At 41.4% G+C, this 14,683-nt stretch overlaps 1 protein-coding gene across 1 annotated transcript; it reads right to left on the reverse strand.

The window, feature by feature from the left end:
• Positions 1–1,516: 1,516 nt before the first annotated feature.
• Positions 1,517–14,636, reverse strand: LOC130919865 (cerebellin-3-like). Its single transcript, XM_057842486.1, is given in 6 exon segments — positions 1,517–2,080; positions 2,082–2,142; positions 2,242–2,373; positions 2,466–2,640; positions 3,955–4,038; positions 9,540–14,636. Coding segments are annotated over 3 exon segments (420 nt in total). The 5' UTR covers positions 2,369–2,373; positions 2,466–2,640; positions 3,955–4,038; positions 9,540–14,636; the 3' UTR covers positions 1,517–1,848.
• Between the last annotated feature and the right edge of the window lie 47 nt (positions 14,637–14,683).

The following is a 14,683-nucleotide window of genomic DNA, read 5'->3' on the forward strand; positions in this document are numbered from 1 at the left end:
TAAGGACCCACCTAGATATCACTATGCCCTGACCGGGGTTTGAATCCCCGACCTCCCGTACCAAAGTTTTATATATTTTATATAGATATTTACACTACCGTTCAAAAGTTTAGGGTCCAAGCGACCGCAAACTTATGAACATATATATATATATATATATATATATATATATGTATATATATATATAAGAACCTCGCGTTGATGTGTCAATCACAGTGCCGCCGCCAGACCCCGGTGACGCTACAATATTCTGACAGAATAGCCAACGACGTCATGCATTAAGAGAGACAATAGCTAATTAATATGCTAACTCGCCACCCTGTGGTCTGGGGTGTGAATTGCAACCTGTCAAAATGACTGACGGACTTCAGTTTTTTCCGTCACCGTTTTAAAAAACCGGTCAACGACGGAAAATTTCCGGTTAACGCGACCCGCTGATATATGTATATATGTATATATATATATATATATATATATATACATATATATATATATAGAATATTGTAGCGTCACCGGGGTCTGGCGGCGGCACCGTGATTGACACATCAACGCGAGGTTCTTATTGGTGCACCCGGTGTGCCAGCGCGTCATCCAATTGATGGACAAGATTGCCGCCTGTGTATAGACCCCAATCACATGACGTCACAACTCCGCCCCCCTGACCGGAGCCTCCATATTGTGTGTCAGCCCGTCATGTTTATACATTACCGCTACGTACATGCCTCCTATTACGGCGTGTTTTTCTGCTCGTTAACATTAATAATCAAAATGGTGAAGGCGTGTGTGGCGGTTGGTTGCTGTAACAGAGAAGATAGACGGAGAGACTTGAAGTTCTACCGTATTCTGAGAGACCCGAAGATGAGAGCGAGATGGACTGCTGTAATTCGACAAGAAATCTGGGCACCAAACGATCACCACAGACTATGTAGTAGTCTTTTTATATCTGGTAAGATGCATTTAATATGTATTTAGAAGATTTTGGGCTGACAACCACAATTAAGATCATTGTGTGACGTTGGTGATTGGGGTCTATATCGTTGCCTCCTTTTCTTTGGGGGCGGAGTTGTTGGCGGTAAGCAGAGTAAAAAGGGAGAAAAATACCACGACTTCTGTGTCTAATTTTTCGCCGCCAAGCAAGCGTTACAATATTAATTAAAAATGAATGAAAACTAAATACTATTGAATATGTCATCATTATCATTTTAAAAATTTAAGTGACGGGTAAAAATAGACTATGACCGGATTTTTATGATCCTGTCAGTCAAAATGACAGACAACGAAAATGTCTAGCGCAACCTCTGACATATATATATATATATATATATATATAAAGTAACGTGTAATGCAGGCGACAATTTGAAAAGTAGCTGGAGTAAAAAGTACAGATACCTGCTGTAAAATGTAGTAAAGTAAAACTAAAAAGTACCACTCAATATTTGTACTCAGAAAATACACATACACAAAAAATGCACTTCAGTACAGTCACAAAGTACTTTTACTTTATTACATTCCACCACTGCAAACCAAATCCTGTGCATTAGTAGTTTTTAACTACTCAGCCATCAAGCAGTCCATCGTAAGAGAGATCAAATCTCTCCATTCAAATGTTTACTATTAAAACTCATCTATACGTTATATAAAACTCTAACAGATAAATGCGATTTAGATAACATACTGTATGCATTGATGTTAGCTGCCCTGAGCTTCTTGTGATAATTGCAGGTTCCATTTTGGTTAGCGTATTAAAAGATTTACATGCAGTACATACATTGTTCATTTTGCATTACATATTCTTTTTATTTCTTGATCATTTCATATTTCGATCCTTACACACTCGGAAGGTCGTAGCTAAGCCGACGCGGGGTAAAGCAGGAAGCCTGTAAATGAGTTCAGGCCTCGAACGTTCCTACATAGTTGCCTGCCGCTTACCAGCTCCACGTAAACTTGAATACCCTGACTCAGGGACAGCAACACTACTTGAGAGCTGTTGTCTTCCGAGTCCTCCCTGTTTTCCTCCCATGTAGAGGCCACTTCCTCAGTGTTTTTCATCAGCTGCACCTTGTAGTACATCCTCTCTCCTCAGCTTGGAGTAGACAGAGTATGAGAAGGAGTAGAGGCCTGAGCAAGGAGCTGTAAAGATGCCTGGTGCAAAAAAGTTTTGGAATAAGTTATTTTCATCAGCAGTATAAAAGAAGTATAATCTAATCTTGAATGAGCACATTTATACATGATGACTCTTACCAAGAGCTGGATTGAATCCACCACCATGGTTTAGGATGATGTCATCGTAAGGAACGGGACTGTTCTTGGTGAAAGGCCCGAGGCAGCTTGTCTGGGGGCTCAAAAAAGCAGTAAATGCAACCCTCATTCCTCCTGAGACATAAAGCAATCCACCAGGAATAAAGAAAAACAGTGAGATGATCTTTATGTAACTTTATTACATTTAATTTAGTGTTTGAACATACCATTAACATCGAGGATACTGACCCCCAACCGGGATAGTGTCGAAGAGAGTTTCACACTTAGCAGGAGGTCATCCTCCAACTCTCAGGTCGAAGTTGGCACACCAGCAGCCACGTTGTCTATTGAATGCACACTGGCAGTCCCATTCAGGGCACGTCAGTTAATCCTCCACTTCCTCTGCAAACACAGGCAAGCACCAGCAGGGATTATCACAATTTAATTCAACAACATTTCTAAAAACAACACAAGATGTATGTAAGCCATTGCAGTAAGACCATAAACTTGGGTGAATAATGAAAGAAATATACATTTCTGGCTTTCCTTTTCGTATTCTTTTGATATTTTTTTTTTTTTTAGTCTTTAAATAACAAAGATATTTGAAATCTGATTTGAATTGGTGATCATAATCAGACAATCACATTTTGTTTCCTCTTTCAGTTTTGAGGAATTAATAGATCTTATAATTTGGTAGAGGAAAATAGCCAAGCACATAGGCATAATGTATGGTTTGTAACACACTCAATAATCCAAACCAGCCACCACACACACACTTATATGTATAGATATATAACACAGACACATGGAAAACTCAGGCAAGGCTGAAAAAGCAGTTTCTGCTCTTGCACACCTACCTAAAATAAACGGCTGTATTTTAAGACAAAACAACTGTTGTGTTTGATAGAACAATATGTCTATATGCTGCCATAGCAGTTTCATGGCGCATTATGCCCCTGGACAATTTTTAATTTGTCCGTTTTACCCTGGAGACCCTCCATTTACAGACACTCCTCAACCGCTTTTGTTTCAACCCAGCCATAAAAAGAAGATCACTATATTTATTATTCGAAATCTCTATCATTTGTAGCTTAGAATCATTAATTGCTGTCTTATATTTAGTTAAAAAAAAAAAAAAAACTCGCATATTTTAAACTTGCTCACGCATGACTAGGTGCAATTAGACACAATCAAGTAGAAAAACTCGGTGTCAGGAATAGTGATCAGACAGCATAGAACAGGATGCCAACATACTCAAACTCACAAGGGATTCACACAAATACTAGGTTCTACACCTCACGTTGCGGATTTGTGTACACTCCTCCCCTCACTTATCTTTCTGACTCTCTCTCCTTTTTCTCCTTGGTCATTATGCCCATAGGTGGATCTACTATTAAGGCAAAGTAGGCAATCGCCTTAGGCCCCCAACCAGTAGGGGGCCCCCAACCAGCTGCCCCTGCCCCAACGAGCAAAGGCCTGGGCCACCAGAGCCAGCAGCACCCATCCCCAACTATTGTCATGTATAATTATGTTAGCATACCAAACAAACAATTAACAAACAAAAAGAAAGCCATTGGAATGTTGGATTTATATTATCCCCCACCCCCACACACGCACTACAATGGACTGTTCCATGACGACGGACTGAGCAGCCAGAAAGTTACATGGGCCAGCCCAGTAGATGGCAGTAATGCACCTTTAAATTGGTTTGCCTACCTCCATCACACATCGAAGAAGAGGAAGTCGTGGGTTTGTGAGAAGTTACAGTAATTAAAATGATGCGGATGTACAAGAGCGGGTCTGAAAAGAGAAAACGGTCAGAGTAGGTAAAAAAATACATTTCATCTTTGCCAAATGTCTCGAAATTGTTTACGATGTTGTCGGCAGACAGAGATGTCATGAGCCAGAGCTAACTGTCGTGGACTGTGAGCCGAGCTCCAGTCAGCTAACGGATGCTACTACGCTGGTTGCTGCGAGCCCAGTGATGAAGGACGACTAGACGGACGACGAGGTGCTAGCGCTGCTATGCAATTGGGTCGGCGTGTCCGGGAGAGCCTCAAGAGCACCATACATAAAGTACATCTTCCAGGAGATTTCCGGCCAGTTGGAACGAACCTTTGGCGTGGTGCGCAACTGGAAACAGTGCTGCTCCAAATATAAGAACATTAAGTGCGACTATAAGGTCGCCAAAAGCAATTAGGGGGCCCGCGGTGTAACAAAGCTAATGGAAGTTCCATTTGAGGCGTGCTTATTTGGTTTTACATGATAGAATCATATGCACATTGGTGTGACGCTGTTCCTAAGGATTTGACAAGTTTAATGTACAACAAGAATTATATTGTGTGGAAACTGCATGTAAGCCCATAAAAAGAGATTTTAAGTATTGACTACATTTACACTCGTTAAAGGAGCACTTTATCAAGAAAAACACCAGATTACCGGCACATGCGTCATTCAGTATTGTGGGTTGGTTGTATTTTTCATGTGGCGGCAACACTCAGAAGTCAAGTCATTGATGGGAAAACCTTTTTTTTTTTTTACATATTTATTTGTGTATGAAAATCTACCATACGGTTTCATAAATTTGACATACTACCATACTGTATCATCAGTGTTAGAAAACTTACAACTGCCAAACAGATTGTTTTACTGGTTTATTTTTATTTATTATACTGTATGTAGGTAAACTTTGACTTCAAACTAATCAAGTATTGTTACTGTAAGATGACATAGGCGACGTGGAATTAAAGTGGACAGGAGTTCCAGAATTGGAGGAAATTTCGGCTTCAAGATTCTTAAAAATATTTTCAGATTTTACGCTACACATTTACATTGGGTAATAAGCCATTAAAGGCTTAATAAAATCATTTTGCAGATCAATGGTAAAACTAAGCCTAAAACAAGATTATTTTTTTATTTACAATATTTGGCATATTCACAATAACAGGGTTGCAGGTAATAGGGCTGCAAGTCTGTACTCTTAGCTTTTTCTCCAGAGTAGAATCTAGCTGTAAATATTTATTTAATGCAGTTTTATAACTTGGTTGGGAAGGTTTGTTGTAATTCGTTTTGTAAACCAAAATAATAAGGATGTTCTATATGTAATACTGTTTGAATTATTTCCAATGATCTAAAAATATAAGTATCAACCAGAAGTCAATACTTCTGTATCGGGACATCTCTACTTTCTACGTGATAATAACATGGTTAAATGCATGTTGTGGGACACGCGTTGCATGAATATTAATTATATACAGTGCCTTGCAAAAGTATTCGGCCCCCTTGAATCTTGCAACCTTTCGCCACATTTAAGGCTTCAAACATAAAGATATGAAATTGAATTTTTTTTTCAAGAATCAACAACAAGTGGGACACAATCGTGAAGTGGAACAACATTTATTGGATAATTTAAACTTTTTTAACAAATAAAAAACTGAAAAGTGGGGCGTGCAATATTATTCGGCCCCTTTACTTTCAGTGCAGCAAACTCACTCCAGAAGTTCGGTGAGGATCTCTGAATGATCCAATGTTGTCCTAAATGACCGATGATGATAAATAGAATCCACCTGTGTGTAATCAAGTCTCCATATAAATGCACCTGCTCTGTGATAGTCTCAGGGTTCTCTTTAAAGTGCAGAGAGCATTATGAAAACCAAGTAACACACCAGGCAGGTCCGAGATACTGTTGTGGAGAAGTTTAAAGCCGGATTTGGATACAAAAAGATTTCCCAAGCTTTAAACATCTCAAGGAGCACTGTGCAAGCCATCATATTGAAATGGAAGGAGCATCAGACCACTGCAAATCTACCAAGACCCGGCCGTCCTTCCAAACTATCTTCTCAAACAAGGAGAAAACTGATCAGAGATGCAGCCAAGAGGCCCATGATCACTCTGGATGAACTGCAGAGATCTACAGCTGAGGTGGGAGAGTCTGTCCATAGGACAACAATCAGTCGTACACTGCACAAATCTGGCCTTTATGGAAGAGTGGCAAGAAGAAAGCCATTTCTCAAAAATATCCATAAAACGTCTCGTTTAAAGTTTGCCACAAGCCACCTGGGAGACACACCAAACATGTGGAAGAAGGTCCTCTGGTCAGATGAAACCAAAATTGAACTTTTTGGCCACAATGCAAAACGATATGTTTGGCGTAAAAGCAACACAGCTCATCACCCTGAACACACCATCCCCACTGTCAAACATGAAGGTGGCAGCATCATGGTTTGGGCCTGCTTTTCTTCAGCAGGGACAGGGAAGATGGTTAAAATTGACGGGAAGATGGATGCAGCCAAATACAGGAACATTCTGGAAGAAAACCTGTTGGTATCTGCACAAGACCTGAGACTGGGACGGAGATTTATCTTCCAACAGGACAATGATCCAAAAATTTAAAGCCAAATCTACAATGGAATGGTTCAAAAATAAACGTATCCAGGTGTTAGAATGGCCAAGTCAAAGTCCAGACCTGAATCCAATCGAGAATCTGCGGAAAGAGCTGAAGACTGCTGTTCACAAAAACTCTCCATCCAATCTCACTGAGCTCGAGCTGTTTTGCAAGGAAGAATGGGCAAGAATGTCAGTCTCTCGATGTGCAAAACTGATAGAAACATACCCCAAGCGACTTGCAGCTGTAATTGGAGCAAAAGGTGGCGCTACAAAGTATTAACGCAAGGGGGCCGAATAATATTGCACGCCCCACTTTTCAGTTTTTTATTTGTTAAAAAATTTTAAATTATCCAATAAATGTTGTTCCACTTCACGATTGTGTCCCACTTGTTGTTGATTCTTGACAAAAAATTAAAATTTTATATCTTTATGTTTGAAGCCTGAAATGTGGCGAAAGGTTGCAAAGTTCCAGGGGGCCGAATACTTTTGCAAGGCACTGTATTTAAAATGGTTATTAAAACAAATGTTCCCTCAGTTACAAGAAACAGCGATGAAACAAATAATACCAAAGAAAATGAATTTACATTTTAATTTTAACTGAGATTCAATTTTATCATGTAAGTCCGTCAAAACTATATTTCCTCACTCTTGTTCATTTGGTATTAATCTAGTGAAAGGTTGTATATTGATAGGGGTCTTTGAGGCTGCCATTTCTTCTTCTTTTGTGTTAAAGGAACATATGAAGAGGGCCCCTGGCTATGTTCGCCTTAAGCCCCAAAATTGCTAAGTCCGCCACTGATCATGCCCCCCACACGGTGTCAACTGGAAATACAACTAGCTAATGATAGCACCAACATGTTTGTAGTTAATGTAGGTTTTCAATGTATTTCATGTTGCTGTTTGTGCTTCTTCTATCTCCCTCTCCTTCTTTTCTTCTGTCCCCCCATAACCCCTTCCTGTTCGCTGCTTTTTCCTAATAAAAGAGGCATGACGAATGATCACAATGGGAGTATGTCATACTGGGGTTACACTTTCTGAAATGAACATTTATTTATAAATCGGAATAAACTAAAAAATAAAATATAGTACAGTGGGGAAAATAAGTATTTAGTCAACCACTAATTGTGCAAGTTCTCCCACTTGAAAATATTAGAGAGGCCTGTAATTGTCAACATGGGTAAACCTCAACCATGAGAGACAGAATGTGGGAAAAAAAAAACAGAAAATCACATTGTTTGATTTTTAAAGAATTTATTTGCAAATCACGGTGGAAAATAAGTATTTGGTCAATACCAAAAGTTCATCTCAATACTTTGTTATGTACCCTTTGTTGGCAATAACGGAGGCCAAACGTTTTCTGTAACTCTTCACAAGCTTTTCACACACTGTTGCTGGTATTTCGTCCCATTCCCCCATGCAGATCTCCTCTAGAGCAGTGATGTTTTGGGGCTGTCTTTGGGCAACACGGACTTTCAACTCCCTCCACAGATTTTCAATGGGATTGAGATCTGGAGACTGGCTAGGCCACTCCAGGACCTTGCTTCTTACGAAACCACTCCTTTGTTGCCCTGGCTGTGTGTTTGGGATCATTGTCATGCTGAAAGACCCAGCCACGTCTCATCTTTAATGCCCTTGCTGATGGAAGGAGATTTTCACTCAAAAACTCTCGATACATGGCCCCATTCATTCTTTCCTTTACACAGATGAGTCGTCCTGGTCCCTATGCAGAAAAACAGCCCCAAAGCATGATGTTTCCACCCCCATGCTTCACAGTGGGTATGGTGCAATTCAGTAATCTTTTCCCTCCAAACACGAGAACCTGTGCTTCTACCAAAAGTTCTATTTTGGTTTCATCTGACAGTAACATATGCTCCCAGTCCTCTTCTGGATCATCCAAATGCTCTCTAGCGAACCGCAGACGGGCCTGGACGTGTACTGGCTTGAGCAGGGGGACACGTCTGGCAGTGCAGCATTTGAGTCCCTGGCGGCGCATTGTGTTACTGATAGTAGCCTTTGTTACTGTGGTACCAGCTCTCTGAAGGTCATTCACTAGGTCCCCCCATGTGGTTCTGAGATTTTTGCTCACCATTCTTGTTATCATTTTGACACCACGGTGTGAGATCTTGCATGGAGCCCCAGATCGAGGGAGATTATCAGTGGTCATGTATGTCTTCCATTTTCTAATAAATGCTCCCACAGTTGATTTCTTTACACCAAGCGTTTTACCTATTGCAGATTCAGTCTTCCCAGCCTGGTGCAGGTCTGCAATTTTGTCTTTGGTGTCCTTCGACAGCTCTTTGGTCTTGGCCATAGTGGAGTTTGGAGTGTGAGTGACTGATGTTGTGGACAGGTGTCTTTTATACCGATAATGAGTTAAAACAGGTGCCATTAATACAGGTAATGAGTGGAGCCTCGTTAGACATTTTTAGAAGAAGTTTGACCTCTTTGATAGCCATAAATCTTGCTTGTTTGTAGGTGACCAAATACTTATTTTCCACTCTACTTTGAAATAAATTCTTTAAAAATCAAACAATGTGATTTTCTGTTTTTTTTTTTTTCCACATTCTGTCTCTCATGGTTGAGGTTTACCCATGTTGACAATTGCAGGCCTCTCTAATCTTTTCAAGTAGGAGAACTTGCACAATTGGTGGTTGACTAAATACTTGTTTGCCCCACACACATAGCCTCCAGGGAGTGGCATGTTTCATTTTGTCGGAAGTGTCTGATTTCTGAGAAACGACTCACATACAATATATCAAACATACAATCAATTATATAAAGCAAACATTTAGGAGTTTGCGTTCCTGTCTTAATTCTGTCTAAAATAAGAATCTTTCAATTTAATAATCACAGTTATTGTCAGTGCTATTACATAAGATTGCAGTCTGAATTCAAAATAAAATGGTTGTATTTACCTGCCACCTTTTTTAAAATGCTGATAGAGGTTTGGCCTCGGAAACCATCCCACAGTAGGCTCATGACAAAGAGTCCACAACACAGCTCGAATCTCTCAGCCAAAAGGAAAGTTGGTTGAAAGAGGAAGAATACAAAAAATGAATAAATGTTGATAAAATATTATAAATATTATCTATAATAGAATGTTTAATTATACTGTATTTGTGACATCAACTGATACCAGTGACTATCTATATTTGAACAATCTAATACAACCCAAAATAATAGCTATGAGAAATATTCTCCCCTTTCGAATTCATATCGATCAGTCAAAGAGGTTAAGTTGAAAAAATTATAAATGTTGCAGTGATGTACTGTAGTACTGTACTGTGACAAAATGAAAGCTGTGTCCAACATTTTGTCTACCTTATTAAGTTATTCATTAAGTTAAAAGAGTTGAAAACCAATTTAAATCAATGATATTCTATTTGTTTACACGATCGATCAAAACTAATTTGATTGGTTTGTGCCATTGTGTAGGAAAAGCTCAATAAACCACTCTTGGGCAAAGAATATTTCTTAATATTTAAAAAGTTCTTTATTTCAATGTAGCATTGTTGTCTGACTGGATTCTCCATGATAGTTTAACATAATAGAAATAACAAAACTTACCTTTTAGAACCTCCTTTTCAACCTTTGGCACTGTTACCCTTAAAGCTCAAAAAACATTCCAACAAAAAAACATGCATTAAAAGTCACACTGTGAGGAGATTATTTCCTTTCAAGGACTAAGGTTTTATGTCCAGATGGGTGGAGACAGCAAAACTTTTGAATAGAACCCTTTTTCCTGACGTTGTCTCTCTGGTCCTATTTAATCCCTCCTGTTTCGTTCAGGTGAGGAAGGATGTGTAAACAGATGCTGCATCCCAGGAGGATAAGGTAGATAGATGGCTGTCTCAAAACTATTCTATTTGAGGTGTGTACAATATAAGTTGGTTATTGAGTCAGTGGTGTCACGTTATTTGATAACATTCCTCAGAGTGAATAAATTGTAGCATTGTAAATTCTACAACTTAGTGTTTTTCCTCATTAGGGTCATAGGTGAGCTGGAGCCCATTTCAGCTGTCTGCGTGGAAGGTGTACAACTCCAAATCCCATATAAAATGTCAATTGAAAAAAAGAATAATGTTCTAATCCTTTTCAACCTACATTCAATTGAGTACACTACAAAGACGAGGTGGTGTCACATTTCATTTTGGTTTTTGGCCTTGCTGCTAATGCAATTTTTTTCTGGATTCTCTGAAATGTTTTGATTATATTATGGCCCGTAAAGGATCCAACAATTACTTGCATTTGTATGTTGAGAAATGCTACTTTAAAATAGTCCAAAATTTTTTGCTTATGCAGTGCTTTACAAAGTGGCGAACCTCGCTCTAGCCTTGTTTGTGAACAACTGAGGATATCAGGGTTGCTGTTTTTACACCCATTCATGACACTTACCTATTTCCAATTAACATTTTTACCTTAGGAACAGTGCCGCGGGAAGTGGGGGGCTGAGAGTGCTGCAGCCTCTCAGTGCCTGGTGTTGCGGTGAAGAAAAAAAAGTTTTGGTAGAATATCCATCCATCCATTATCTTCCGCTTGTTCCGGGGTCGGGTCGCGGGGGCAGCAGCTTTAACAGGGAAGCCCAGACTTCCCTCTCCCCAGCCACTTCAACCAGCTCCTCCGGCGGGATCCCAAGGCGGTCCCGGGCCAGCCGAGAGGCATAGTCTCGCCAGCATGTCCTGGGTCGTCCCCGGGGCCTCCCGCCGGTGGGACATGCCCGGAACACCTCTCCAGGGAGGCGTCCAGGAGGCATCCAAACAAGATGCCCGAGCCACCTCAACTGGCTCCTCGCTACGCGGAAGAGTAGCGGCTCGAAAACCACACTGCTCCTCCTGAATCCGAGATTCGACTTCTCGGCGGACTCTCCTCTCCAGCACCCCTGAATAGACTTTACCAGGGAGGCTGAGGAGTGTGATCCCTCTATAATTGGAACACACCCTCCGGTCCCCCTTCTTAAAAAGGGGGACCACCACACCGGTCTGCCAATCCAGAGGCACTGTCCCCGATTCCACGCGATGTTGTAGAGACGTGTCAGCCACGACACCCCTACAACATCCAGAGCCTTTAGGAACTCCGGGCGGATATCATCTACCCCCGGGGCCTTGCCACCGAGGAGCTTTCCAACCGCTTCAGTGACTTCAACCCCAGAGATCGAAGAGCCCACCTCGGAGTCACCAGACTCTGCTTCCTCAAAGGAAGGCGTGTCGGTGGAATTGAGGAGGGCTTCGAAGTATTCTCCCCACCGGCTCACGACGTCCCGAGTCGAGGTCAGCAGTACACCATCTTCACTATACACAGTGTTAATGATGCGCTGTTTTCCTCTCCTCAGGCGCCGGATAGTGGACCAGAATTTCCTCGAAGCCATCCGGAAGTCGTTTTGCATGGCCTCGCCGAACTCCTCCCATGTCCGAGTTTTTGCCTCGGCGACCGCCGAAGCAGCAGTCCGCTTGGCCAGCCAGTACCTGTCAGCTGCCTCCGGAGTTCCACAGGCCAAAAAGGCCCGATAGGCCTCCTTTTTCAGCTTGACGACATCCCTTACCACTGGTGTCCACCAGCCGGTTCGGGGATTGCCGCCACGACAGGCACCAACCACCTTACGGCCACAGCTCTGATCGGCCGCCTCAACAATGGAGGTGCGGAACACGGCCCACTCGGACTCAATGTCCCCCACATCCCCTGGGACAAGGGAGAAGTTCTGCCGGAGGTGGGTGTTGAAACTCTTTCTGACAGGGGATTCTGCCAGACGTTCCCAGCAGACCCTCACAATACATTTGGGCCTTCCAGGTCTGGCCAGCATCTTCCCCCGCCATCGGAGCCAACACACCACCAGGTGGTGATCAGTTGACAGCTCCGCCCCTCTCTTCACCCGAGTGTCCAAAACATGCATGGATGGATGGATGGATGGATGGATCCAAATATAAAATATTTTGTTCTTTTTGATATATTTGATTGAATATATTGTACTTTAGGTTAGAAAGGATTTGCAAATCATTATACAGTATTTTGTTTATGTATAACGCAACCTTCATGCACATCAACAAGAAACTGGTGGCTTGAAATCAGCGTGATAACAAAAAGAATAGTACCAATATTTATGTAGTAAGTGTTTTAAGTTTATTGAAATTTTAGTTGATTACAATCATTCTAGCAGTGGCACAGCAATCATGTTATTCTGTTCCACCATATAGGCACATCCAATACTATAAGATCCCATATATAGATTATTCCAAATTCTACTAGCTGCACATCCATATTAATAATAGCCAATACAATCCTTCTTGGAAAGGCTATTGAGAGCTCCTTTGAATCAAAAGCAAAAGCATGACTGTATGAAAGTAAATTGTGTTGAGCGGCTCGAATTTCTACACAAAACGGATTTGATTTTATCGGACTACACAAGGCTTTAATGAGAAACAGGGAGGCGCAAACACATGAACACTGTATAGTAAGCTTTGTTCTCTGACCTTTCAGAGTGCCTTCCGTTTCAGGTGACACAAAGCCTTTATGAAGCAGGGATATACAGTGGGGCAAATAAGTATTTAGTCAACCACTAATTGTGCAAGTTCTCCCACTTGAAAATATTACACAGGCCTGTGATTGTCAACATGGGTAAACCTAAACCATGAGAGACAGAATGTTGGAAAAAAAACTGAAAATCACGTTGTTTGATTTTTAAAGAATTTATTTGAAAATCATGGTGGAAAATAAGCATGTGGTCAATACCAAAAGTTCATCTCAATACTTTGTTATGTACCCTTTCTTGGAAATAACGTAGGCCAAACATTTTCTGTAACTCTTCACAAGCTTTTCACACACTGTTGCTGGTATTTTGGCCCATTCCTCCATGCAGATCTCCTCTAGGGCAGTGATGTTTTGGGGCTGCTGTTGGGCAACACAGACTTTCAACTCCCTCCACAGATTTTCTATGGGGTCTAGATCTGGAGACTCCAGGACCTTGAAATGCTTCTTGCGAAGCAACTCCTTTGTTGCCCTGGCTGTGTGTTTGGGATCATTGTCATGCTGAAAGACCCAGCCACGTCTTATGTTCAATGCCCTTGCTAATGGAAAGAGATTTTCAATCAAAATCTCTCGATACATGGCCCCATTCATTATTTCCTTTACACAGATCAGTTGTCCTGGTCCCTTTGCAGAAAAACAGCCCCAAAGCATGATGTTTCCACCCCCATGCTTCACAGTGGATATGGTGTTCTTCAGATGCAATTCAGTATTCTTTCTCCTCCAAACACGAGAACCTGTGTTTCGACCAAAAAGTTCTATTTTGGTGTCATCTGACCATTAAACATTCTCCCAGTCCTCTTCTGGATCATCCAAATGCTCTCTAGCGAACCGCAGACGGGCCTGGGCGTGTGCTTTCTTCAGCAGGGGGACATGTCTGACAGTACAGGATTTGAGTCCCTGGCGGAGCATTGTGTTACGGATAGTAGCCTTTGTTACTGTGGTCCCAGCGCTCTGTAGGTCATTCACTAGGTCCCCCTGTGTGGTTCTGGGATTTTTGCTCACCGTTCTTGTTATCATTTTGACGCCACGGGGTGAGATCTTGCATGGAGCCCCAGATCGAGGGAGATTATCAGTGGTCTTGTATGTCTTCCATTTTCTAATAATTGCTCCCACAGTTGATTTCTTTACACCAAGCGTTTTACCTATTGCAGATTCAGTCTTCCCAGCCTGGTGCAGGTTTACAATTTTGTCTGTGGTGTCCTTCGACAGCTCTTTGGTCTTGGCCTTAGTGGAGTTTGGAGTGTGAGTGACTGATGTTGTGGACAGGTGTCTTTTATACCGATAATGAGTTAAAACAGGTGCCATTAATACAGGTAACAAGTGGAGCCGCGTTAGACCTTGTTAGAAGAAGTTACACCTCTTTGATAGCCAGAAATCTTGCTTGTTTGTAGGTGACCAAATACTTATTTTCCACTCTACTTTGGAAATAAATTCTTTAAAAATCAAACAATGTGATTTTCTGTTTATTTTTTTCCACATTCTGTCTCTCATGATTGAGGTTTACCATGTTGACAATTACAAGCCTCTCTAATCTTTTCAA

This window comes from Corythoichthys intestinalis, chromosome 8 (genome assembly GCF_030265065.1).
Source record: "Corythoichthys intestinalis isolate RoL2023-P3 chromosome 8, ASM3026506v1, whole genome shotgun sequence".
Taxonomy (NCBI): Eukaryota; Metazoa; Chordata; class Actinopteri; order Syngnathiformes; family Syngnathidae; genus Corythoichthys; species Corythoichthys intestinalis.